The sequence below is a fragment of the Thunnus maccoyii genome, chromosome 2 (genome assembly GCF_910596095.1).
Source record: "Thunnus maccoyii chromosome 2, fThuMac1.1, whole genome shotgun sequence".
Lineage (NCBI taxonomy): Eukaryota > Metazoa > Chordata > Actinopteri > Scombriformes > Scombridae > Thunnus > Thunnus maccoyii.
The window spans coordinates 5,359,819-5,385,632 of NC_056534.1; the positions used below are offsets into that span (position 1 = coordinate 5,359,819).

The window sequence follows — 25,814 nt, forward strand, 5'->3', positions numbered from 1 at the left end:
AACAACCACATTTGAAACCCACATCATCTGTCTCAGTTACCCTGAGTTAAAAACGAGGAGAAAAGGAATCTTCCAGAATCACGGATTGGCTTTTACGTCATCAGTCATAATAATTTATAATATATTAAATCTGCCTTTCCCTCACCTCTATCAACTACCCCTCCCCACTGCATATTGCCCACCCACCACCCCAAATGAACACCCCTCTATAAATGCACATTGTCGTAGTAAACTGCCTTTAAAACTGTCTTTGAAGTTTGAGGGTAGAAGAATTTTTTTAAAAATTCATCAGCTAAGCTGTTTCTGCTTAGTTTGATTAGAAAAGCAAAAAAACAAAACTTCAGCAATGTGTTGTTGTTAGCTAGGACTAGCTAAAACTCATTAGCTAAAACTAGCTAAAGCCTTGTATATGAGCTAGATAATCAACTGGATAGCAGCAGAGTTTCACATTCTGATCCTAAAAGGCCTTCATCCAATAAAGATCTCCATGAGGGGATGAGCTCACTTTGGCCACCCATTTGGAGGGCGGACCTGATGGCGGCTCTGGCATTCCAGGATCAGCAGTGAGACACTGATGGAGGTCCATGAGGTAGCATTCCGCCTTAAAAACAGCTGATCCATAATCAGATTACCCCTCAACTTGTCCCTTGGCAAAAAAGAGGGTTAAAGAGCTTCCTGGATCTGATTATGGATCAGCGTGCACAGGCGATGTGCACCTCTGACCCATTGCGAGGTTGCGACTGGGCTTCAGAGACAGACCATAATAAGTGCATGATGCAAGGGCAACAATGCCGAGGTAACCTGGTCTGTAAGCGCCAGACCCAAAGTGTAGTGCAAAAGAAAGCAAAATCAAATGAAAAGATAAAGATAGAGGAAAAGAAGTCGAATTATAGAAGTCAGTAGTATCCACGAAACTCACAAACATGCATCCCTGAATGACTTTTGTGTGTCTTTTCTCGTTCAAAAAGGACGGGTTAATGTTGCTTTCGTCCACACAGAAATTAGCAGAATATCTTAAGGAGGAAAGAAAAGGTTTGCAGTTAAAGCGTCATGGCTACCTGGCAAATGGGTTTTGATTCAGAACCCTGGTGAGGAATATCGATGGCATGATTAAACCTTACAGTTGGCTTCAAATGTAATCATCAGTTCACTTACCAATTTTCAGCTAGTACTCCATGACAGAGGGGAGCGGTTAAGGGGCTTTAATTTGTCAGTTTTTTTTTATAAGGAGTTAATTTTCAACCTTCCCCTCATTTTCCCCCAAATTGGAATGGTCCAAACCCCAAACTGCATTTATAAGCAGCAAAGGTTCAGTGTATCAAGTTCAGAAAAGAGGGGGATTAGGTTTTGGGGCTGGGGATTATCAGCATGCTTAAGGAAACTTCATTAATTGTCATTTAACTCTTGTCTTTAGCTGCATTTGTTAAGCCCCTGGATATAAAAGCTAAACAAATGCATGTTCAGCGTCGTTCAAGTGACGCTTGTTTAAAAACCATCCGATGTTGTTTCTCTCCAGTTTTTTTAAGAATCCTCATATTATCCCTGCGTTTGTGCTCACCCAGATACTGCAAAGTAAATTGGCACAAATAAAGCCCGATCCGTTTTCAAATTACTTTTGTCATTTGACTGAGGTTTACATGTGTTAGTCGTTTAGTCGATTGGTTTGAAATTGTCATCAATCTCTTCTTTTACATTGTCCTTGAGCTCAGCAGCTGCCAGTGGCGGGCCGTCATCTCGTGAGGTTGCGGTGGGTGTATTCTCTGACTCCACGGGAAAATCCTGGCCTCCTGCTTCCATCTTCATCATCAGCTTGAGCTTCTTCTTTGGGGGATTCTTCAGGGTTCCCATGCGCTCCTTGACCTTGTACTCCAGGGTGCTGTGTGGGATCCCGTACATGTTCTGGGCCTTGGACACACTCATCTTCCCGCTCATCACTACTGTAATGGCCTCCTCCAGGATCTCGCTGTTGTACTGGCGATAACGGCCCCTCTTCTTCCTCGGTTGCTTGGAGTTTGGGTCCCCTTCCACATCAGAGGTGGAGTACGCTGGCCCAGAACTGGAGTGGTCCAAGTCAGAGCTCCAGTAGTCAGCCGCCCCGTCCAACAGGCTTCCAAGGCTTCCTCCCCGGCGGTTCTGCTTGGGTAGGATGGCTCTCAGCTTCCGGCTCAAGGTGTTCTCCCCATGGCCACCACCCCCAACCCCCATGGCGCCGTAACCATACAGTTCAGAGGCATGAGAGTCCCAGGAGAGATCCATGCCCCGAACCTGGGGTATCTTTAGGTCAACAGGAGGTGAATGGCCCTGGTCTCTCTTGCCCTCGTGGTGGTGTTGGGCCTTGGAGACCTGATTGTGGTGGTGATGGTGGAGGGAACTCTTGAAGGAGAAGGCTCCGTGGTGGTTGTGATTCTCCAGAAATGTAGGCAGGTCTTTGAGCTCGCTGAGGGCCCCACTCAGAGCTCCACTGGCCTGCTTTAATTTCATCAGGCTGTCAAGGTGGGCCTTGCTCCCCCAGAAGGAGGAAGAGCCCTTCTGGCCAAGCAAGGAGTGGGACTGCCCGTGATTGAGCAAGCCGGCTGACTCTAGATTAGCCAATGAAAGAGCAGCAGGCTGGCTCAGGAGGCGGTGCTTCTGGCTGAGGAGCTCTTCCTTGATGCGAAGCGAGCGGGCCAATGGGGGCTTGAAAGAATTGGAGCTGATGTAGTTCTCCCTCAGTCCGTCCTGCAAGCTTCTCTGCAGCAGGCCGTCCTCCTCATCCACCTCTGGCAGGGTATGTTCCACTTTAAGGGAACGTCTGGATGGAGAAAAAAGGAAATAAAATTATGAACAAGGTCAGAGATCTCACAATTAAACAAAACTGATTTCCTGAGACCAGGGTTTGATGTATATTGTGTAATTAAATGTCAGAAATGTCAGCAGGGAATATCTTAAAACCTCTGCAAACAAAACTGAAACAATCCGCATAAATACCACTTAGGGTTATTGGGAAAATACATGTTTTTGTGACTTGAGTGAATTAACATGTTTTCATTTATCCAGTCAATAATTACGCCTGTTAATGCCCACACAGACCTGTTAAGTAAAACAACAAATCTTAGAGATGTCTACTGCATCGGTCTTCCTTTTTATGGAACGCAGAGCATTACTAGGCTTACAATTTGACAAAACAGTTGCAAACAAGTTGTTTTTCTCAGCCCTTCATTATTAAACATCAATTAGTTGTTTGCAATGACTATAACTGAGGTGGCAAAAGGATGTTAGAGTCATTATGTTTTAATCTTTCATGCCATAATTAAATCTCAAACTTATACACATAAATGCACATTGCAAAAGGCACCAAAAGCATCAATTATATAAATATTAGCACAAACATTGAAGCTGTTCCCTCTGCATTGGCAGTCTTGTCTTTACTCTGGTTAATACAAATTTCAGTTTATAGACCCATTTATTTTTTCAGTGCGATGTGACTGGAGTGTTAAAATGGCATTGTGATGATTTAGAGATGTAAGCTGATTCAGAGATGTTGGGGAAAAAAGCGAACAGAGAGACATAATGCTTATAAAATTCAGCACATGTAGCAGCAGGGTTTGCTAAGCTAATCAATAATGTAACAATAAGGAGAGGGTTAAGGGGAGATGTGTGAAGGCAAGGACACATGAGAAGCTATTATCATGGTTTTATCACACTTTCACATACTGGTCAAGCAAAAGGATTTTGGAAACTATAGATTTAACCAAATGTTCTGATGCACATTGTTAACTTCTTTCACTCATGCAGCATTCACTGATCTAACAGATAATGACTAGAATAAACTCTTCACAAACTTCAAACCACTATTCAGTATAAAATTGAACTCAGTAGACCTCCAAAATAATAAAAACTGAGGGACTATCAATCAACCAAAATAGTAGATTCTGAACACTAGGCAATAATAATGTGTGGTATGTGACTGCTGAGCTCAGTTTGCAGATTGTACCATAACTCATAAAACATTTATTATAATTCAGTTTTAAAATTTATAAAAGGCGTGGTTACCCCTTATATTTATCTTAAAATAAATATAAGAGTTGACATGATGATTGACACTATAAGAAAGAGGTAGAAAGGTCGTCCAAAGTAGAGACTGCTTCAATTTTAATGGTCACAGTCCAAAAAGATTGGGAAACTTGTCCTATGGTTTATCATTCCTGTCTTATTTTCGATAATTATTTACACCTTAAATTGAGTTTCTTGAAGTTATATTTAACTAAAATGAAAACATACAGTATGTCTTCTGTCCAACCTGCAGTGATCAGCAAGCATCTGACATTTCAATGTTTCAAATTTTCTGAAAACTGCCTGTGGTCTTGAAACATGTGCTTACATGCCACTTGAACTGCTGCAGCCAATGTTCCTACTGCTAAGTAACTATGGCAACAGTGGACAGTCTCTTTTAAAAACGCTTCCTTAAGGCTGATTTATGGTAGGTCGCTCGATACTTTTGATAAGTGTCACTCAACAGAAATTTAAGACATCTTCAATTCATGCTTTGGCGAAAGGCGCCGGTGGTCTCCATGGTAACCAGACGCCATCCACCAACTGGCTTATTTAGTTACATTATATCATCCAGACTGGGTCTAATTAAACAAGGATGTTATAAGTTATCTAAACTTACAGTCCAAAATATCAATAAGGAAGTTCAGTGAAAACTACAATCTCCATGGCGATGTTAGTAACACTACCCAATCACATTGCGTGACAAAATATAATGGTGTCCATGACGTAACAAAATTCTCGACGTGCGCATGAAAGGAAAGTGTTGAGCATCACTTATTTCTATAGAAAATACATAATTTCTGTCGAGCGACACTTATCAAAAGTGTCAAGAGACCTACCATAAATCAGCCTTTAGGTTCATAATAACAGGAAGTAGCTTGTCAAGTCAGCGGATGGCATGTGGGAGAATAAACTTGGGGGAAATACTGTATCTCTTCATTGGAGACATTCTGGTGAGCTACAGTGTGACCAACTGTGCGATGTGGGGAGTCCTCAGCAGGAGCTTTAAGACAGATTATCACAGTGGGCGGTCTCGGGCTTGTTGAAAACAATACAAGGTTAACGAGAGGCTTTAGAGTCTACATTCTAATAGAGCGTTCTGTTAAAATAAGCATACAGTCATCAGGGAGGCTCCGCCAGACAGTAATGGTGGATCTGAGGCTTCAATGTGAGCATACATTTGTGAAAAAAGGAAGAAAGAAATATGCATAACAGGGAGATCCCCAATGAGACCAATTGAAAGAGTCTTTCAGCAACTGGGTGAATGATGTGTTTCCCCTTAACAACAGTCTTTTGAGGCTCACATGGTTTTTGAAGAAAGGTAGTTTTATTCTGCGGCCAATGTTTATTTTTCTTTAAATATGATAATTTGCACTAGAAACTGCAAGGGGAATTTAGGGTATAATTGTATTCTTGTTAGTTGGGAAAAACTCTTTGAAACAACAATTGAAACCATCATGGGACATCTTAAACTAAAAACTGTTATTCTAATAGGGTTTGTAGCTTCTACATGCATACTTAATAAAATCACAAAATAATGAATTACTGTAATGCATTTGATTGAAAACCTAATAAAAGATCTAAATATTAAAATAATGTACAAACTAAAGAAATGTGTTTTTAATGCAGATGTGGCCAGAAAAAAAAAACTTTAAATTAAAGGCCCGTAACCTGTAATACATGCACTAACCTGCTGTGTGCTTTGGGGATTGTCTGGCTATCAAAGATGAATGGGTGGGTGTTAGTGGGGGTGGAAATACAAGCTCCTCCTCCTCCTATAGTTAATATTACATGACCTGATCATTAGAGAGTCCCAGTGAGGCTCAGGGCCTTAGGGCCTTCTGGGCCTTAGGGCCATGAGGCGAGAAACAGACTCCTGTCCTGAGGGGCTTAAGGTTTCTAATTTTGATTTTAGTCCTGGAATGTAAATACTTCACCTGCCGAGGTTTACCAGCTGGGCTTTTGCTCATGGAGTGTATTAGAAGGCAATATATTGTGTTAGAATAAAAAAAGGAATCTTATGTATCTGTAGAAAAGGTTTTGCTGAGCATATTCCATGAGTCGATGCCCCTTCAACCTGTTTCAACAGGAAATGTTTCAATTGGTTGATTACGTTGGCTCTGAAACTGTCAGGCATAATAACACAGTCCTCACCAAAGTAAATGTAAAGGTTGTAAACAAGCAGTTTAGCCAGATTATCTAAACCTCCTTTTTTAGGGGGTTCAACCAAAATTGAGACCACTTAGTCAGTAATTATCCCTCATTACACAGGAAAACTGTGTTCACAAGTACAGCAGATGGAAGTTAAACCAGGAAGTTGTAAACTGTGACGGATGTTTACAAAAGACAGGTTGGGTAATGATTTCAGCAGACACCTTTATTTCCTCATTTCATATGGTTTAAAACCTGTATGATTATCTGACTGATGTCTTTTAAGCAATTTATAAATCTTAGCAATTAACTTGGTGGTAATCATATGATTGCTGATAATTGCAGATAACCGCCAAAACTATACAAAATAAGACCCAAAGTGTAATTAAGTCGATATGCATCCTTTAAAGCCCCAATTAAATGCCAGGTCTGTAACTTAAAAAGGGTGGCTGCTGTTTCTCACTCGGTAACTGTCTTTTTGTTTCATTTTTAACTCCAAACTAGTGCAGTAAAGCTTTGTATCAAGGCAGCATTGGTTTTCACCAGGACAAAACACTCATGTGGTGGCCACACGGGACTCTTGTTAACTGAAATGTCAATGCAACACTTCTCAAATCTCAGTTCAGTAGGCGGTTGGACGTGTATTCACTGCTGGATTAAAGAGAAACTGTCCACATGGTGGGTGCAGGTTTTCTATGCCCACATCCTCCACCGAAGCACACTCACCACACTCAGCGTTTGGGGCTGCTCTGTGTATCGAACCTCTCCTAATCCATCTTTGACCTACAGATCAAAAGTATTCCTGGAAATGGCAGCTGCAATTAGCGTTGATTGTTTATTCCCTCTTGATGCAACAACCAAGTATGATGGCTACTGATTCAAACATGACTTCAAGGCAAAGTACACGTTCATCAATAAATGATCGGGCTGCAACACTGAGCTTCGTCAATAAAGGCACTGACACGAAGACAAACAGAGAAAAGCCTCCGTCATGTGTTTGACACGCACCGCCGTTGAACTCTCGCTCTTGGGTGGGGGGTTGGAGGTGGGGGTGGATGAGGGCGGAGTCTGAATTATAAATACCTGTAGTATGAACAGCTACAGCCATGGAATGGATGGTAGCTCAGGTATTGATCAGCTGAGCGAAACCAATAAGTAAGAGATGAAAGGTGGGAGGCGTTGGCAGGGCTCGCTTCAGGACGACTTCGCGGAAATCGAAGTATGCAACATTGAAATGTTGAGAAACCCAGCGAGGTCACGGCACTTTCAAGACCCGCAGACCCTTCGCTTTGCTGTTCCCACAAAGTCGATTTTCTCTAAGTCAACACTGTATTTACCAACAGGTTGTTTCTTGCCTTGCTGCTACTTCTGGAACTTAATCTATCTAAACAATATATTATTAGATTAATAGAAAGATATATGAAAAAAACACAATCAAGGAACAAAGAAAATATTTAAAGCCTAACCAACAGAAGGTTTGACACCTTAAGATCGTCTGGAACTGATAAAACACAGCTGTGATTAAACCTGTACTAAGTTTATAAAAGCTTAATGGTGATGGTTCAAGACACTTTTATCGTTTCCAATAAACACTTACAGAGAGTTGAATTTAATTAACATAAAATCCACAGAAAAAAAGAAGCATAATCTACTAGGGATAAGCTGCGTGTTGTGAAAATGTAAATATCTGGTTCACATATTGTGTTCTTTAAGGATACAACTGACACTATATGGTGGTTGGAGAAACATACTGCATTTGTCAGCAAGGCATGAGCAGAGGTGAGCCGAATGCTTACAAATGTACTGCATTGTCCATCTGTTTGGTGGTTTAACTTGCTCCCTGTGATGCTCTTCCACAGCAGTGGATTCACTGTTTTGCTCATCGTCACTTCATGCATCTTTAATGAAAAAAAATGTTCAAGGATCTTACTGATGCTTTTGCATTTCTCCCATTTACCACATTAGATTTGAAAAGCCTTTGCAAGCCGCTCTGTGGTTGCGTAGCTGGGATGTGTTTTGTACTGTAAAAATGTTAAACATCTTAGGCTTGAGATCACAAGTACTGCTTCTTAGAGTGTCTGTAAACATTCAGAAAGTGGTGTTTTTTTTTAGTGATGACAGCTACATATGTTGTCCACAGATGGTAAGAATGAATAACTGCAGATATAAGTCATGATAGTCAAGTCATGACAATATTGACAATATGTAATGCTCTTAACTTATAAGCACGATTAAACACTAATTGCAGACTGACTTCACAGCCTCAAATCTTCTAAAGCAGATCTATACATTTCATGAGATAAAAGAATTCATACAATTGATAGACACAGCATGTTGACTGATACATTTCAATTATTGTTTACCATCCACCAGTTATTGCAAGTAATACTTTGCAAACAAGGCTGTCTTACTATAGATACACGTGAAAATGTTGTGATGTGATCCACTGGGACACGTTGTTTTCAGCATCTCTGCCTAGATAACAGTTTGACTGTTCCTCTAGGAGAGGAAATAATAGTCTAAAGCTTCATTTATACTCCCGAGCAGACGCGCACACGGACAGCTGCAGACACCACGGATGGGTAGTCGATGTGTTTGTACTACCTTCTAGGGTCCGCTCGGAGGACGTGTTCCACACATGCGCAGTAGATCGCCGTCTACAGGAACACAACAAATTGCAGGTACACGGATGTCCGCACAGAGCCCACGCGCACACCCTCTGATGACGAAATTTACGTCACGTGGACCCAACTATAATTTCAGCTTAACAGTGTACAACACAGTCCACAATCCATTAAAAAAATGATAGATACATTTATGATACTCTGCAGTCCAAAGCTAAATTCGATACTATTAATTTCAGCCAGTAAATGGATTTAATATTTTTACTTTTCACTTAATTAACTGACTTAAATGTATTAAGACTCAAATCTTAGTTGGTTTTTGGTAGCTGTGTCATTTTTCTTTTTTTAGCCTGAATTTCAGAGTTTGGGTCAGATCTATGGTTATGCATCTATTTAGCCGAATCTCATCAATTTTTCAATGCACAACAGTTGATCTTTCCACCCCTTGTGTACTCTGTAGCTTGTTGAAGATAAGAGTGGTTTGCCATCTAGGGCTGTGTTTTCCAACCTTTTTGGCCTGTGACACTTTGAAGTGAAGTAGTATCAACTGCAGTCCCTTTGTGACAGTTTGACTGTACTGTATCTATGAGTATTACCTAAAGAGGTTAAACTCTGCTGTATTTCAAAAGTAAAGAACAAAGATTAAAGAAATGTCATAAAAATATAAACATAATTTGTCTAGCAGAGATGTGTTTTTTTTAATCTTGTTAATTATCTTACAACTTCTCAGATTCATTGAGCAACCCCTTGGGGGATTTGACCGTTGTTAGTCACATCAACACGCAGCGCACGTTCACCAGACAACAGTTCAGAGTTTTATTTTTGGCCAATTTGACAGAATTAATTAACAACAGTTGATAAGATCTGCCTGTGATAGTTGTCATCTCAGCCTGTGAAATCAATGTTTGTTGGCTAAAACCAAGAAGCCTGACTGCGGTTTAGCATCTGGATCTGAATCTCAATCTCTGAGTATGACATCATCACCTCAAGCCAAGTTTCCACACAGAGCCCAGTGTTGGACTGACATGAAGTGCTCTCCAGAAAATGCAGTGCAGAAAACACAGCAGCAGTGACCGCTTTAACCTCTCCGGTGTTGTTTTAGGCACATGACCGTGGCACTCTACTACCAGAGGCCAGTTTGACTAATCCTGTTGTCTTACCCTTTGACCCCAGGCGCAGAAGAGAAGCCGGGGAAGGCTTTGAGGCTGCCTGCGCTGTGGTTCTTCTTGGTAGAGAGGTCCAGGACGCCATCTGAGGATAAACACATACAGGAAACTGGTTGAACTCAAATCTTAGTCAAAGCTTTACTGGGCGTTGCAGTCAGAAAACACATTAAAACACATAGCAAGTCACATACCTAGATACTTCTTATGCATTTATATTGTACTGAAGGTTCATCATACTATACACTTACTCAGCAATGTGTAGATTAATGTCTAATTTGGTTATCTGGCCTTAAAGGTTCAGTACACCCCATCACAACCTTTTGCCAGATGGTCAAATAGCTTTGGAAACCCCCTCCCCGCCACACCTTAAGGTAAGAGGGAATATTTCTGACCATTTCTGAAACGTTTTGAAACCAACTCACCCAATTTCTGCCATGATTGATCAACTGTGCCAGAAAGGAGCCAGGGTTTGAACTCTCTCTAACTACAAACGAGTGCAACACTATGAATGTCTTCCAGGAGAGACTGTCTGAAAGTGCATACATTTATCCCCATATTTAAGCGTCATAACATCTCCCTCTCTACAATAGCCGACTTAACATTCCTTCGAGTGTAACCAATCGAAACAACTAGAAACACTTTTGATTTCCAACGTTGTCAGACAAGACTCTGTAGGAACTGGTTCTGATCAAGCATAAACTGAGGTGATGGTGATATGATTGCTGCTGGTGCCCTATGCAACCCAAAGAGGACACTTGTAAAAACAACCAATAATGGTAGAGAAAGGTTAAGATTGTGAATCAATGCCCACTTGCATATAGCATTTAGAAAAAGTCATATTTTCTGTAAGCATTTTGATGTTTTAATAAATACAGTCAATTCTGAGCTGCATAAACAAAACACTTAAGGTGCCTTCAATGGCAAAGGTTTTTTTTCTCAGTGATGAACAGCATCAAAGGTCCGTGTTTGGAGACTGACAATCCTGTGGTTGGTATCTAGTCAATTATTTCTTGCCACATTCCAGTGGATATTTTCAGATATTATTTACTACGCAGGATCTGTTTTCTTTCAGCGTATTCATCTAACAAACAAACATATTCATCGAACGACAATTTTCTCCTCCTCAGTCCAGCTGGACTCCTAATTTTCACCAGGTGTGTTTAATGCCTCACTATACATCAATAATGATGTTTTGGATCGCAATCACGATTTGATTAACCTGAGCAGGAACAGCGTTACCGTGGCAACTTATTCCATATTCCTGTGTGAAGGTGAGAAATCACTCGGTTTTGCTACGTTGACAACTATACTATATGTTAATCGATTTGCTAAGAGTAGCTGCTTTTTATTTTAAAACAACACTCCTCATTAGCGGAGAGGGAAAGGAATAAACTGGAAAAAAAAACAACTGAAGCATACATCAGATAATATATGTGTGTGTTATATATGAAGCTGTTCACTCTCTTCTCACTCAGACTTGCAAATGGATGCTGTGTGTTTACTGCATAAAACATTTGTAAAAATTTACCTCCACAGTGAGAAATCACTGCTGTGTGTGTGTTTTATTAATGAAATCAATCATCATCTTATATACAAATTAAGAGCTTCTGTAACTGCCTGTGTGGTTGTGTGTCTGCATATGAATGTCTGCTTCTGCTTATTTCTTTGGTTAGATGACAAAAAATGAGATATTTCAGAACAGGTGGACTCTGTGACACTTTAGCACTAAAGTCTGGGAAATCCGGCAGCATACTGTGTGTGAAATCTCAGCTTATTTGTGAATATGTTTCAGGCAAGTCAGGTCACCACACACAGAGGAGATACAGTATATCATCATGTTTTAACTAATCTGCTCCTTTTGCAAAATCCCGGTATCATGTAATGCTGTTATATATATATAAAAACCTGATCATTTCCATGCATATCATGCATAGGGGGCTTTTTCATGACTAGATAGTTGTATTAAATTATTTCCAGCTTTTTAGGACACACACTCTGACAGATAGTTAACAGGCATTGCATCTATGTTGGCCAAAATTGATGAAAATACATTTTTTTGTGTCTGATATTTTGCCAGAATTTGGCAAAAGTAAGTTTTTAAATCATAAAAACTTTCCATTGAAAAACCTACAGTGTACACATAAATGCAAATGTATACACATATATTCATGAACAAACGCCCTCTCTGTCTGTCTCTCTGTGTTTTGCTGGTGTAATCCCTAAAGTGCAGCTGACCTTTCGACCGCTCTAACCCACGCAACCCTATATGGGCACAGGACGCACTACTGCATCGCTAATCTTCAGGGGGCTTTTTGTCATTTAATCGGACAAAAGGGAAAATGTGAGGTGATATTAAAATGAAAAACAGAGTCACTGTACAGCAGCAAATGAATGAAAATGATAAATCTGCTGATGTGTGAGGGCAGCATGTACTTAATGTAAAGCATACAGTACACACTGGAATCCATGGCACATGTGTGTACACAGGAATTTGGCTCCAGAATTAATCTGAATCAAAATGTACTTGAGCCACAAAGTGTCCAGCAATAACAACCAAGATAGTATATGGAAGTGGCCTTCTTCTGGCCCGGACAAAATGGATGTGAGCCTGAATTGGCGTGACATGTAAAATAGCAAATATGGCCCAAATATCTAAAATCAAATATGGGCCTTTTTTTGTAAAGATGCAGTGCTCTCACTGGATGTGTGCCAGTTTTGGTTTGACATATGGCATTGCTATGGCTTGCTTGTGGCCCAGATCTGGGAAACAGGGGCCCAAGTGCCATCATCCCACATGGTATGTGGACTGGATGAAAGTGCTGAAAGTGTTGGGAGTGGGCCGGATCTGGGCCACAGCAATTTTGCTATCTGGGAACTATGATAAATTACACATAACAAGTCACACTAATGAGTTTCTTCTCTCAGTTAATGAACATGTTATTTAGAGTAGATCTACGTTAGCATGCTTGTTTTCACATAACACATTGGTGGTAGTAATAAAATCACCCTATATTACAGTATTTAAGAGTTAAAAGTCCACCTGATGAATGCAGGTCCAATATTCACTCTCATTTTGGCTCTAGTTTGGTCACCAGCAACTCCTGAGAAAAACATCTGGCTCATTAGATGCTAGATGCTCAACTTTCTTCAACAGCTAGTCCTTAACATCATCTGTCTACTGTTTAGTGCTGGGCACTTAGTGTTGGTTTATCAGAGCTTATTTACTGAGAGCAGCTGCTGGGAAAGAGGTTCATATGAGCAGTGAGAACGACACAGAATTTGCACCGTAAAACCAAAACTATGAGCTAAAAAAGGACAAAAAGCGTAGAGGTGCACCCATTCACATTACATGTAGTAATTCTATGATTGTTAATATAAAAACATTCATTAGTGGAGCATTAAGAATGTAATTTTTTCCTAGATTACACCTACTGTGTCATATTTAAACGAGTGCATGCCTGTGTATATATGATCCAGCTTTGAGGATAATCTGTTAGAATTCGTCTAAAAGGTGTTTTGTGTTTGCGTGTGTGTGTGTGTGTGTGTGAGAGAGAGATAACGTGCGAGCATGAATTGGATGTAAATGCCTAAACCTTTTTTTGTAAAAAATTAAGGAGGCTTACAGTAAGCAGATTCCAAAAAGCTGGTATTAAAGTGGGTGACCAGTCACACTGTGGTCCAGGACTGAAACAGTGATCTGTTGCTGCGGCCTGCTCGGCGATCGAAACGCAGACCTCCTGCTGGTTTAGTTTGATTAAACGGAGATTGAGCCCTGAGCTGAATTTCAGAGCTCAGAATAGTGCTGCGTGGGCTGAGTCCAAAATATGATGGCTTTTCAGTGATCTGTTCATGAGTATAATCTGTGTGTTGAATATGAATCTGCATGTGCTCAATGTGAACCTGTGTGTGTGTATGTGTGTGGTCATCTGTGTGTTAACAATGTCAAGGTAATGAAACATTTTGTCAACATGGCAATCCTCTCTGAGTTTAATCATCTGCTGTGTTACTGTGTCAATAGGAGAAGTAAAAACATGAATCAAAAATACAGAAATAATGAAATTAAGCAAATATATACTACAAAATGTACAGCTGATTTAATTACATGAGTTGAAATTATTGAAATGCTCCTGTATTCTCTTGATTAATGTGTACGTGTGGGTACCTTTGCTAATAGTATTGTGGGGGCTTTAAGCCCAAATAATGAAATATTGATTTTTTTTCAAGCTCGGGGATGATTCACAAATTTAATTGATTTTTTTCCCTGCAAAATGCAAACGTGATTAAAACATATTTTTTAGGACTTCACGTGCAAAACAGTTGAACAACATAATAAAAATAAAATACCTGCACTGCCTGCAAGGAATGGACTGTCAATGTCAGATGTCTCCACTAAATCAAGCACAGACATCCATTTAAATAATCAGTTTCAGCACAGATAGAGCAGAAAAGTTTCCATGGTAATTCATCTGCTTCTGCTGTTTGTGTTTCTTGACAAGCCTGATATCTACCCAGCAGGTAGGGACAGAGTGGGGATAGTAGAATCCACACACTCTTTTAATCTGTCCCTACTGTTGATGGGACTCCTTAAATTCACTGCAAAGTAGCCAGAACAAGCTAGCCACCTGAAATCATGACAGTCCAGCAAACTGCAGCAGGTGCACTTACAGTGTTCATGTCACAGTTTACAAGGCTGTTATGACTGACCAGTGTAGCCAGCAATCATCTATGTTACTTTTTGCCAACAAGATAACCTTTTGTGCACGTTGTAATAACTTGATTTTTACGATGTGTGGACGTTGTACACATCATGCAAATACAAAAACTTAAAATGAATATGGTCCAACGCTCTCACCCTGCTGGCTCGGCTCTGGGTCGACCTGGTCCTTTTTGACGGTGAGGTCCAGCGGGCCGTCCTGGTCGGCCATGAGAAGTTTGCTGAGGACGGGATTCTGTGCAGAGGCGACGGTCGTACCTCCTCCACCGTTACTGGATCCCGTGCCGTTGCTGCTCTGGGTGCAGGCGTGTGCTGAGGCAGCAGCAGCGGCCGAGGCAGAGGTGGGGCTGAGGCCCAGTCCCGAGGTCGGGGACGGGGAGGAGGAGGCAGATGACGGAGGGGAGCTTGGCGTGGGCAGGGGCCCGGGTGGGGAGCAGGGGGCCGGGGCCAGAGACGCCGCTCTTGGCAGGCTTTGGTCCTTCATGGTGCCGTTGGGCAGGGGCGGGTCGTCCTGAGTAGTTTTTGAGGTATATTCCGCAGCGAACTGGCGGATCATTCGCTGCATGATCTCACGAGCCACTAGAGGAATGTGAGGGTCTGAGAAACTTGGGAGGTCTGGAGAGAAACAAAACAGAGGAGCAAAAACATGTCAGCAACCCATCCTCCAGGAATCTGTTCAGGCATTGCTATGCTCAACAGTTTATTTATCCCATTTTATCCTGAAAATGTAATCCTGATGCTATGCTGAAATAATCCAAAAATCACCCAGAAGCACATTTAATCCCGTCTATTGACCACGATGAAAACACCATGATATCAGTGTGCACAGCAGATTATTCCCTGCCATTCATCAGCTGGGGTTTCCATCCTTCCTCCTTAAAATCTCAAAGGAGTCTTTCTTAATTCTATAAATCTCTTGTATTTCAGAACAATATATGTATGAAAATTCAGCTGCGTATTGTTCTTGAATCATAGTGTTCACTAAAATGTGTCTGCACAGACAAACACACATAGTCTTCTTAACAACACATGATACCATACAGCTCCTTTAAAATTGGTAAAGAATAGATTTAATGAATGGTGATTTTTGATGATCAATTAAATTGGTATGGCATCATATTGTTTTGTATGAGATCGAATCATATTGAATCAAACTGTGTTTTCTGATTTAGTCATTAATCAGGATTTTGTTCCTGTTCCATTTCTAAAATACTACTTCTAAAGTACTTTGAAATACAGAATATAAGAATATAAATATAAGATCTATTTCAAAGTGCACCAAGCACCAGGACTTGGAGACTGGGAGACTGGGAGAAAGCACAGAATCAAACTTTCCATCGTCCCCTGCTGCGACAAAACAAACCCACATCAAACACTGGTCATTGATCTCATGGGTTAATACACGTTGAGCAAAACAATGACGATACTCATTTGTTATTAGTGCATTAATCTGGCATCGTCCCAGATAAGTCAACTGTACTTATCTCTTTAAAACCAGCAGCTATATTACTTGGATACTTGCATATGTGGAACCTTAAATCCTCAAAACAATACATTAGCCCAAAAATCTAATCCTAAAGCTATACTGAAATAATCCAAAATCACATATATTCTATACTATATATATATATATATATATATATATATATATATATATATATATATATATATATATATATATATATATATATATATATATATATATATATATATATATATAGCACTTAATCCTTTCTATTGAACAAAACACCATAATATCAGTGTACAGCAGGTACATGCTGCTATTTTCCAGCGGTGCCTCACACAGCTGCTTTCCTAAAATGCCTCCTATGATGTTTTTAACTCTGCACTATTTCTTCTTCTTTCTTTTTTTTTTTTCAAATAGCTGCTCCTTTTTCCAAACCAATTTGTACCACTTCTGGGGGTTTCATATCTTATCATACCCATAGCTGTGTCATCACTTGTGTACTCCAGATAAGCAGCAATAAGGGCTACAAAGTAAATGTGTGAAAAAATACTGTAAAACCACTGATCTATCGTACTTCTCCATCTGAACTTCTGCCTGAGGCTCTTCCAAGTCTGGGTGACTAAAGCTGACATCTTGATGAGAGCTCAAGCCTGCAGAGGCAGTTTTTCATCAGACTTTTATAGCAGTTTTATAGTCACACTTACAGCAAACCTTTAAACAATGGGTATTATTCTTGAAGTTGCCATTGTGTCTGCTGCAGAATTGCTCAGATTTTGCATCTCTGATCATTGTATTACGTATTGTAACAATAAACACTCTTATCAAATTACTAAATCTTTTACAGAGATGATCAAAACCACCATGGAGATGAACAATGGAAATGTCAGACATGAATAAAAAAACGCCAAGACAAACAACAAGAAAACAAAGAAAGAGAAACAAATCATGTCAAAGCCTGTCTGGTACAGTGTTGTTTTATGAAGTTTTTTTTAAAAGGGGACATTAATAAGTCCTCTGAAAAGAAGGGAAACATCTTTCTCCCAAATGAAACCATGAACTCCTTTTATCAATATGAAATAAAACATGACACAAAGTATGTTTTAGGATAATTAAAGCTCATGTCACAGTTGTACTGGGTAACAATCCATTGTACTTTTTTGGAAGATAAAACAAGTCTTATGTCAAACTTGCAGCAGCAATGTAGTGCTAAAAAGGAGGGTAACCTAACTCCATTTACTGATCAACTGAACCTTCAGAAGCACATTTAGTTAAATCTTCTCTAAATTCATAAAACTGACATTTGTCTATGCCACTTTTAAGTACAATAAATAAGATTTCTGCCTTTCAGATTTGACTTTTCATTATCAAAAGCTTAAAAGACTTAATGACTACAACAGGCTGCTGTAAAACCACAGACCTATATGTAGGTGTTGTTGCCATTTGTTGTTTGCGATACATTGCCTAATCCCCCTGTTAATGTTATGTGATTTCTGTGCTTGTGTGCTCCACCTAAACAGGACACTATATAATCCCTGCCACTGAAAAGACCTTGTTGGCATGACAATAAAAGGGCTTAAACTGTAGATTGGAGTATCTGTTCTGACCTGACAAAAGATACGATAAGTTACAGTAGTTAACAGACTCACATTCGTGATTCCATTGTGTGGACACACTGTGGAGCTTTTTCCCTTCTGCCAGAATCAAACAGGCCTTAAATGCGAAGAAAAGCCAGGGAGCGGCTTACTTTGCTGTAAATGTGCCCTAATTATACAAGTTCATTTTGACAGGTGCGGGTTTTGCACTTCTACCTTGGAAAATCTACTGGGGGAACTCCAGCACGCAGCGACCATGTGTGCTGTGTTTGCAGGGAAATGGCTGTTGTGTAACACTGCAGGCCGGTGCAAAGGTACACGAGTGGTCTCGCCTTGCTAGAACAAAGCCGAGTGATTTGGCAGCTGCATTTTTTTTGAGAAACATTTCCTTGAGTGGTTGAGGAATTCTGCCGTCCACCCTGAGGAGAGAGGAAGCTTCCTGAGTTTGTTAATGATTGGACGTTTGTATGCTCCAATGTGTTTGGATATACTGTGTAGTATATGTTACACATCCGTGTCCTGTACAGGGTTTGGAATCAATGTAAAGTCTCACTGCATTCTGAATATTTCTGAGGATAATCTGCCATCGCTCTAGGCTACTGGTGTTTGCTTACATTGCTTACTAGATAGCACAGGTGGTATTTTTGGTTCATTTCAGATTTCTGACTCAAAAAAATTGACACATCGTGGTCAATACACTTCTTTTAATGCGGAATTATAATATATATAATAATAGGACAAAAACAACTAGGAATGAGTTTCAAAGGGTATGTAATGTTTGTCCCAAGCAAAGCAAAATTCAAAATCCTAAAGTCTAGTATTGTAAATTGTACAATGCAGACAAGAGGTTGGGTTTACTGTGCTTTTTCATCCCTGAGACTGTGACAGAAAACAAATAGTTTCCTTTCCAGTTCAGCAATTCAAACCAACCAGTTTTTTTAAAAATGCCAGAAACTGCAGATCAAACAGACGATACAAGCTTGTATTAGGAATCCAGCCAGAGGCCAAAACATGCTGTATCATCATAAAAAATAGACCACAAGCACAGTGCAGTAAAGTACTAGATACTGACAAATATGGTAGAGCAGTGATGTTACATGACAATGTGTTCTTGTGCTGACTTGTTTGTTAATGTATGGATGTCTGGGTGAGTGCCTGTTTGTGTGTCCCATCATGCTCATGCCTGTGCGACTGTGTTTATCTGTTCTATATATAGAAGCTCCACAGGCAGCCCTGCCTGTGTGAGCGAAGCCAGATTGATTAGGGACGGGCGTTGATTGGACAGACATCTGCTTCCTCCCTCCCTCCCTCCCTCCCGGAAAAAACACAACAGCGACTGTCTCCCAGGCTCAGCTCTCGTCTGTCACAAAATACCTGCCTGCCTGGGGACGGAACATGATACGCACTGAGTTTGGAGGGTGTTCTGGCAACTCAGCAAATTTTTCGGACATTGAATAGATGCTGATACCTGCAACAAAGCAGTGAGTGTATGTAAATGCAAGCACCACAATGGTAAATAAGAAACTGATGGGAAAATACCATCACATATATGGAACCATATTTATGTTCTCAAAATAAGCTTTGGCCTTACATCAATTCAACTAAGATATCATTCTGCTTGATAGCATTCATCACCAAAGGGGTAATAATACTGGAGAAACAATTTGAGTTCTCAAGTAATTTACCTAGTTGAAGCAAAACTAAAATTCGTATTCAAATCTTTGTCTCTACAGGAACTAAATGACCTGTAACTTAAAGTGTAGCCATTGTCACAGGTTCTGCTTTTGTTTCCATTGTGCTCCCCCTTCTTTGGCGGTAAGTTCCTGTACCTAAATCTTGGCTCAGGAGGTGGTACTAAATCCGAGTTCAAGGTGCTGTTGACCTTTTATTGTGGGGGTGGGGGTTTTCTATTAATTCAATGATACACACATTTAAAAGTCATTGAATGTAATGTTGTTAAACTGAACTACACTCGCAACACTTGCCTACCAAGCAGCTTGCGTAAATCACATTTTTGTCCTGGTGACGCCACACAATGTCTCCTTTTCAATGATGTAAATCCGAAATGTTCTGGTTTGTAAAGCAATAGTGGAAAACAAAGCAGAACCTAGAACCTAGACCTTACAGTCTTCTTACAAGTCCAGGTACAGGTTATGGGTCATTAGCTTTCTGTAGTAGAAAAGAGCTAAAAGACTATGAAGAGCTTGTTTTGTAGACATTGAATGCACTTAAACTTGCATCAGGTTTTAGGAGTATCCTGTTTAGATGTTCCACATGTAGACACCATGTCTTGGTTTCAGAAACCCGGATAAGTCTTTATCTTGGTTTTGAGAAACCTGGAGTGCTCTGATGGAAACCAGAATACTGGTTTATCCAGGTTTCTGATTATTCTCTGCCATTTTCAGAGGTGTGTCATTAATTCAAGTTATGTAGCAGTCAGTCAGTAATGCACATAATATGATGGCAATTTATGCTGTGATGATCAACATACTGAAAGGAAAAGTCTGACTTTGGTAATGCAGATCATGAAATGTGTTGTTGTTTTTCATTACTGGTGATCAAATGGAGAAGCTAAATCAGCATAATAATAGCAAAATAATACATGCAGCAGAGTTCAGACAGCCAGAAAACAAACTGTGTTCATTCTCAAATGTTGAGGTATCTCAGTATGTACAGAAACATGTCATATTGTTGTATTATTGTCCATGTTATATTTACTGGGATGTTACACAGCTGGTTTGATAGTTTCTTAGCATGGATTGAGGAATGATAGAACATAATTCCTTAAGTGTCCGAAAGCTATTTAAATGTACATCACTGAATGTGGAGTCAAAAGTCAGGTTTTCATTCAAATGACCTGCAAATTTTCACTGAAATTAAAAAAAAAAAAAAAAAGCAAATTAATAAGCGTTTCCATCCACTACTGTTTTGCAATATAGATAGCACAATGCGATGATGTAATTAATAGAGAGACAGTCATAGCTGAAGTGAAAAATGTGATACAAATCCTGGTGATGGAGAGCATGATGGACAGTGGAGATTTTTCAAATTTCCAGTGTTTCCACTCATATTTTTTTTTAACTGCAAATTGAAAAAACACATAAAAAAGGGTAGATGGAAATCCACCTAAAGTCTGCATGGAAGAAAGAGTTAGTTTGGCAAAAATGCTCTTTACAGGAAATGAAAGAGCATTTTTGAAAGATCTTTGTTTAGCCGTACAAAAGTCTCGACTATGACTCCTACACTACACTGAGTGTGACCTTAACACCTGCCAGATAATAGAGAGCAAAGGCCAGCTTTTATGCAATACTCTAAGCATTTAATACTCTATGTTTACACTGCGGTATCAAGTGTCATTGCTCAAACTTTGACGTTGAATGTGACAAAGATTTAACATTTATGGTTTATGAAATTGTCTTGTAAATGGCCTGGGGAGAAATCAGCCCCAAAGTTGCTCAAGGTTGTTTTAAGTTTGCATCAACCAAGCTTAGGTTTTATATTTGGCTCTAAATATTGAGGCTGCAGTCCTCGTGTGACGATATTATACCAGTGCCCCTAAAGTTAACTGGACATCTCCCCTTGGTTCATTTTCAGTCTGCCACACTTAACTCAAACAAGGCCCTCAAAAAGGCTCAGTCTGGGTCTGATTTGCACTAAAGCTAATGAACAGTCTTTGATTTTAATGTGTGTATTTCATGTATTTTTGTTATGGCTTTCTTATCTCCAGCCTAACTAACACTAGCAAGTAAAATAACCTTCTACAAAGTTCCCACATGGCCTCTCATAGTAATCATGGCACTGTTAGTACAGGTCGGAAAAGTGGGTCGGCCTTTCTGGCCCAGATCTTAACCGGTTTAGGGTCTACCTGGAGGGCAGAAATGTCTTTGTCCCAGTTGTAAAACTATGAAAAAGTTACATGTGGTGTCCCTCAGGGATCGATCCTTGGCCCCCTTTTTATCCATTTACAAAGTGCATAAATGATCATATTATGCAGATGACACACAACCTTACACTTCACTCTCCAACAGTAATGGCTATAGCACCTTTCAAAACCAGAGTTACAAGGTGCTAGAAGAGAAATTTACTCTGCAGATGAGAGCATTTACATTACGAAAACTGGTTTCTTTGATCTTGCATCTTGAGATTAAACCATATTTTTCTGATCATTGTAGGAAATCAGCAATTTTGATGCCGTTAGAGTTTTATACTGTGTACTGCAATGAAAAGCAACAAAAAGCGGGGGTTTGCTGTGTCCACTTACATGATTTATCCATTACTTTCCTTACAAAAAAGCTTTAAAGTCCTAATAATTTTCCCAAAAAGAAAACAAATCTGTAAGAAATGGTAAATGGTTTAGTTTCAACTCAAGCTGGGCTGTAAAATCCTCTAATGCAATAAATGTTGTATAATACACTCTGGTATTATATTCCCTTATAGGTATAATTTTTATGAAATTCCCTTATATTCACTGATTTCCCATGGGAATAAACCAAATTTTCTGACTTAACCTGTCTGAAATACATCTCTGGAAATAATTCCAGATGTTCATGACCAGAGGGAATGTGGTAATGAGTAATGAAATGACGGGTGAAGAGTGTGTCTTGTGTGTGGGGGTCTTACCTTTTCTGTGGAACACAGCATTGAGGAAGTCTTGGGCCTGTCTCTCCAGCCGGCTGATCCGAGACTGCTCCTGTTTGAAGTCTTCACACTCCGACAGCACCTGGCTGCCTCCACCGTTCTCGACACTGTGCTCCTACACAAACACAGAGAGACAAATGAGTAGGTAACGGCTCGTTCTGTCAAAAAATAATCCCTTCACACCACCATCGCATCACAGGTGAGCTCCACTTGTCATTTTACATTGTGATTGTTTAACCATGTCCAACTATACATGTCCATCATGGTTCTCCTGCTCAGCTCTGTGAGCCAATAGAAGATGTGAAGTATTTCCTTTGGCCAGAAAATGGAAAATTATACTCCAAGTCTACAGGTAAACCAAATTAACTTCTTTTTAAAATTCCAGTTGAGAAAATTTGAGTGTGGTCATCCTTTCTCAAAATGCAACACATCTTGTGGACATCTGCACTTGTATATTTATCCTGGTAACACTAGGACTATATTTCATTGGTTAAAAACAGGTAGGATTTTTGTTTTTATATCAGGCATAACAGTTAGGCTGAAAGTAACAATCCATTGTCAATTAATATGTCTGTTATATTTTTCAGTTAATCAGAGGCAGCAAATCCTCACATATTATATCATATTGGCTATCAACCACTGGAGAGACAGTCACCAATTGCTTTTCTCCAGTTGATTTTAAGACGGTGTTTTTTATGTATTTTATTTATTCTTTTGGGCAGTGGGGAGAAAATGCATTGTTGAAATGTGCAATTATTTTTTAAATTGGTGCCCTATGACCAGAGAAAACTGAGAAAAAGGCTGTAGATTCCCCATGTCCTACAACAACCAGAATGCATTGTGCATGACCGGTCCAATAAGACTGACTGACTGTGTGCAAGGAACATAAAACAAACAGCACACTGGGGTCAGTTATGTTGATAATTGCAAACTTAGCAAAAGCTGCACAGCTGCACACAAGCAAGAGCTGTCGATGGAAAGTTGAAACACCTCCAAGTCTGCAGTCTCCATGAGAGCATGTTTTGGGAAACAAATGTGGATGAAGGGGTGAAATACTGCAACCAAACGCTGTTTCTTTTACCTATTTTTGACGACAATGAGCAGCCGCAAAAGTTAACTCACAGGAAACTCAACACAGTCGCTGTTCACTTTTCTATATTCAAAGTTAAAGTTCGATACAATAATCTGTCAGAAAACAAATTGAGGACCGCAAAGTTTGCTGAAGTCCAGAGTTTTCAGTCTGCCTCCCTTCTCTCTGACGATCCTCACCGGTCACCTGTCGATGCTGCAAAGCTGCAGCGCCTGTCTGGTGTGGTCGCTTCCTCCTCCACACTGTTGTGTCTGATTCAACAGCGCAATATTCAGCCTCATATCATGAAACTAGTTTTCTTCTAAATATGCTGATATTTTAAAATATTTAGTAGTATGATATTTTAGTGTCTGTCTTCTGCTTTGCTGGCGTAACATGGTAGACTTGAGTGTTTTGGGAGACCCACATTTGACAGTCCTTGAAGGCACCACTACAGAAAATGAGAAAACGTAGTTTGTAGTCTAAAGTAGATCTCCAAAGTCCACCAGATGATGCGTCACCTGGCGGACTTTTACCAGCAAATGATAGGGGAGCTCTGGGTACAGGCAACATGGAGGGAAATTGTTAATTTGCATATACTACTCACATTGTAATGATACATTGCTGGTTGAAAAGTTTCCCTTTAACACCACTGTCAGCATGTCTGGTGGTTGTAACTTGTAATGAGTGTAAAACAATTGTCTTTACAGCACTTAACAGGGAATTTGAGTGTGTGTGTGTTTGCGTGCATCAACGGTAAGAGACAAAGCAACAAACATAGAGATGAGAGCATCTTTTTAAGGCTCTCACTGTTCCTCCCTCCTCTTTATTTTAACCCCCTCAGTTCTCTCTTTCTGCTGGCAGTTTGCATGGCGTCAGATCAATGAATCAATGGTTCCCGCCTACTGAAGCTCCTCTGGCATTTCACAAACAAGCAGAGGGTAATAACAGTGAGACACATAGAGCTTTCAAGCCCTAACAGATGAATAAAAGATGAAAATTATATTGAGTGAGAAGAGAAATACAATTAACGCTACTGCAAATTTTGTCTTATTTGTGTCATGATTTGCAACCTTCGAGTGGCTAACATAATTATTGACCAGTCAGACAATACTGCTGAAAAAAAATCTCATGTAATCCCTGCAAGGCTTTAATTGATTTTGCTCTGCTGATTGATTTAGATTTTTTTTTTTTGTTCAGTTCAAGTCTTAATGATATTTGTGAGAGCTTTGGCAAATTAGCTCTGTCAGTAAAAAAGGGCTTGCATGGCTTTATTAGCATAAGCAGAGAGAAGGAGACAGATGGGGGATGGTGGAGGGGGAGGTGGTGGCGAAGCGAGGATGTTTTTAGGAGACAGATGGCCGACTTCGGAGGTCGGGCAGGGGTCAAGTCGAAAAACAAGAGACGGTCGACGGCTGCAGGAATTACGCCCCCTCCTAACTTCCTTCCCTCCCTCACTCGCTACACATTCGCTCCCTTGTTCAATCACACCCCAAAAATAAAGAAGAAAATGGAAAAACAAGCTCAACACCACTTCATGCACCCATAGACCTGCAAATTAACCTACAAATAGAGACCAAGAACCACTTAAGAGAACAACTTTTAAGCCAATATGGGCGAGAAATCCTAAAAGTGCTCAGAATTGAAAGCTCTGCAACAATCTAGTAAGTGGACAGCAGATAACATTTTGTTTCAACTGTTGCACAAATTGCACAAGAGAATTTCTAAAATAAAGCCAAATAAAAATGTGAATCAGTGCGTTTTTCCATCAATGACCTTCCTGCAAACATACTCAAGAGAAGGCAATAATTCATGGAGCACAGGTCACACCTTTCATTGCTACTTCCCACCTACAATAACATGGCATAACATTTGTGTTTTCTCTTTTTTTTTTTAATAAATGAATTTGTCTTGATCTACATGGACACTATGGTGATAGAGAGGTGACATGAAACAAAGGCTGCCGTCTGGGTTCAAACAGGAGCAGTTACATACATAACCATGTGTGCGTATAAAGTAATAGTCATAAGTCATTATCTTGCTCGTACCAGTTTTTAGCCGACGAGAGAAACTCCGAGAGGAGGCACGCACTGGCCTCTTTGCTGCTGCGGGGAGTCTCACTAATTTACCCCTGTTTCACCATCCTCCTCCTACCTCCACATACATACCTTCAAATCATTATGTTACATTCTTTTCACAAGCTAAATTGGGGTCAAGACCATGATGGTTGAACAACAGAAATAACAAGTATGTCTGAGGAGAAGGAGGAGAGACGAAAAGATGTTGAGGAGAGAAAGATGGTGAACTTCCAACAAAAAGCTTAGAAATAAAAATAACAAAAAAAAAACACACAGAATATG

General features: G+C 40.0%; 1 protein-coding gene across 1 annotated transcript in view; it reads right to left on the reverse strand.

Annotated features, from left to right (window-relative positions):
• Positions 1-207: 207 nt before the first annotated feature.
• The window catches only part of lcor (ligand dependent nuclear receptor corepressor), an 88,499-nt gene continuing 62,892 nt past the window's right edge, over positions 208-25,814 (reverse strand). Inside the window, exons 4-7 of the mRNA XM_042435290.1 lie at positions 22,368-22,500; positions 14,826-15,302; positions 9,968-10,058; positions 208-2,791 (exon numbers count right to left, since the gene is read on the reverse strand). Coding sequence (XP_042291224.1) covers positions 1,651-2,791; positions 9,968-10,058; positions 14,826-15,302; positions 22,368-22,500 — 1,842 coding nt within the window. The 3' untranslated portion in view covers positions 208-1,650. The remainder of the gene's footprint in view (positions 2,792-9,967; positions 10,059-14,825; positions 15,303-22,367; positions 22,501-25,814) is intronic.